The sequence below is a fragment of the Gekko japonicus genome, unplaced genomic scaffold (genome assembly GCF_001447785.1).
Source record: "Gekko japonicus isolate JY-2015 unplaced genomic scaffold, Gekko_japonicus_V1.1 scaffold3537, whole genome shotgun sequence".
NCBI lineage: Eukaryota > Metazoa > Chordata > Lepidosauria > Squamata > Gekkonidae > Gekko > Gekko japonicus.
Window position 1 is genome coordinate 1 of NW_015169282.1, and position 1427 is coordinate 1427.

Below are 1427 nucleotides of genomic sequence, written 5' to 3' on the forward strand. Positions count from 1 at the left end.
GCTCTCTACCGCCTGTGATGATGTATCTGGACATGGAAAACATTAAGTTTTGTTACTGTTGCTGTGCCATCACTGATGGCACCCAGAACGCCTTTTCCCTGAAACAGACATCTCCAGTGGGAACCTCAAGGGATGCCAAGGAGCACGCCATGCCAGTGTGTCAAAGGACTGGTTCTCCTTGGCACCAGCTGAAGAGTGGGCCCTGTCAGGGAACTTGCCCGTGAGGGGTTTCCAGATGAACAGAACCGGAAAAGGACGGGGCGAGCAGATCGCCTTCTGAGCTTCTGAACGTTTTCTTTTGAAGAGGCGAGGTTTGATGGGAGTGCGAACGGCACCGACTGTGCACCGGGCAGCACGAGGAAGCAGAAGTGATTTTAAAGCTTCAAAGTGGAACGAAGCCCTTGCATTTACAGCTGAAACTGCTAATAATATGATGACTCAGATGCACTGGATTGCATTGACTTCACCCATTTCTTTGGGAGAACTGCGTAATAAGATTCACAGCTTTAATAGGGGGGGGGGACGACACTAAAAGGAGAGATCTTTAAAAATAAAAAGCTCCCCCATCTCTAGGTGATTTGGCGTCCTCTTCTAAGGACTGACCCAAAAAACAGCAACCCCCAAACCCCACACATCGCTAATGGCAAAGGGGGGGGGGGGAGAGAGGAATCAAAGCACGATCTGCAACCAGATAATAACCCAAGCAATTTATTTTTAAAATTATGTTTTGTTCAGATACGTCTGCTGTCTCTTCGATGGTTCCACACTTGCGTTTGTTGTCCAGTTTGGGGCGGGGCGGGGGGGCCCCTCTGGACTGAAAGCGTTTATACCCCGATGAGTTGCTGGAGAAGACGGCGCTTTTGCACCCTGCTGCTCGGAGGCCTTTGGTTGAGGCGGTGGGCGTCCAGTAAAAACATCTCACCCCCCCCGCCCCCCCTGAAGACACCATCTCCACGTGGCCCGCACTGAACAAGCTCAGAGTCCAGCGGCACCAGTATCAGTGCAAATAGTTTTTAAAGGCTCTTTTAATGTTTTAATTGACTATTTATTATTATGTTTTGTGGTGTGCCAAATGGCCTAACTGTTGGCCCTGACTCCCGTTCACAGGGAGGGCGGATTATAAATTTGAAAAAACAACAACAGCTAAATAAACTAAACGGAAAGTGTTTGCGACTCTTCTTAGCCTGCAGCTCTGAACCAAAGTCTCATTTCCCCCCTGACCCGGGAAATGCGTCGCCCTCCGGCTTCCGCTGAGGCAACAAAGGAAAACTTACACGCCAGCCTGTACGATCGGCAGAGACGCAGCAGGACCGAGTAAAAGGGCAGCGAGTTGACCAGGTCCACCAGCAGATGGATCAGGCCTTGCACGACCACCACCAGCAGACGGAGCTAGGAGGAAGGGGTAGAGATGTAAAATTTCCAGAAAT

General features: G+C 50.4%; 1 protein-coding gene across 1 annotated transcript in view; it reads right to left on the reverse strand.

Moving 5' to 3' along the window:
* Nucleotides 1–1274: 1274 nt before the first annotated feature.
* The window catches only part of PIGQ (phosphatidylinositol glycan anchor biosynthesis class Q), a gene marked incomplete at its 3' end in the record, with an annotated part of 53289 nt that continues 53136 nt past the window's right edge, over nucleotides 1275–1427 (reverse strand). The window contains exon 10 of the mRNA XM_015416569.1: nucleotides 1275–1389. Within this exon, the coding sequence (XP_015272055.1) occupies nucleotides 1275–1389 (115 nt within the window). The remainder of the gene's footprint in view (nucleotides 1390–1427) is intronic.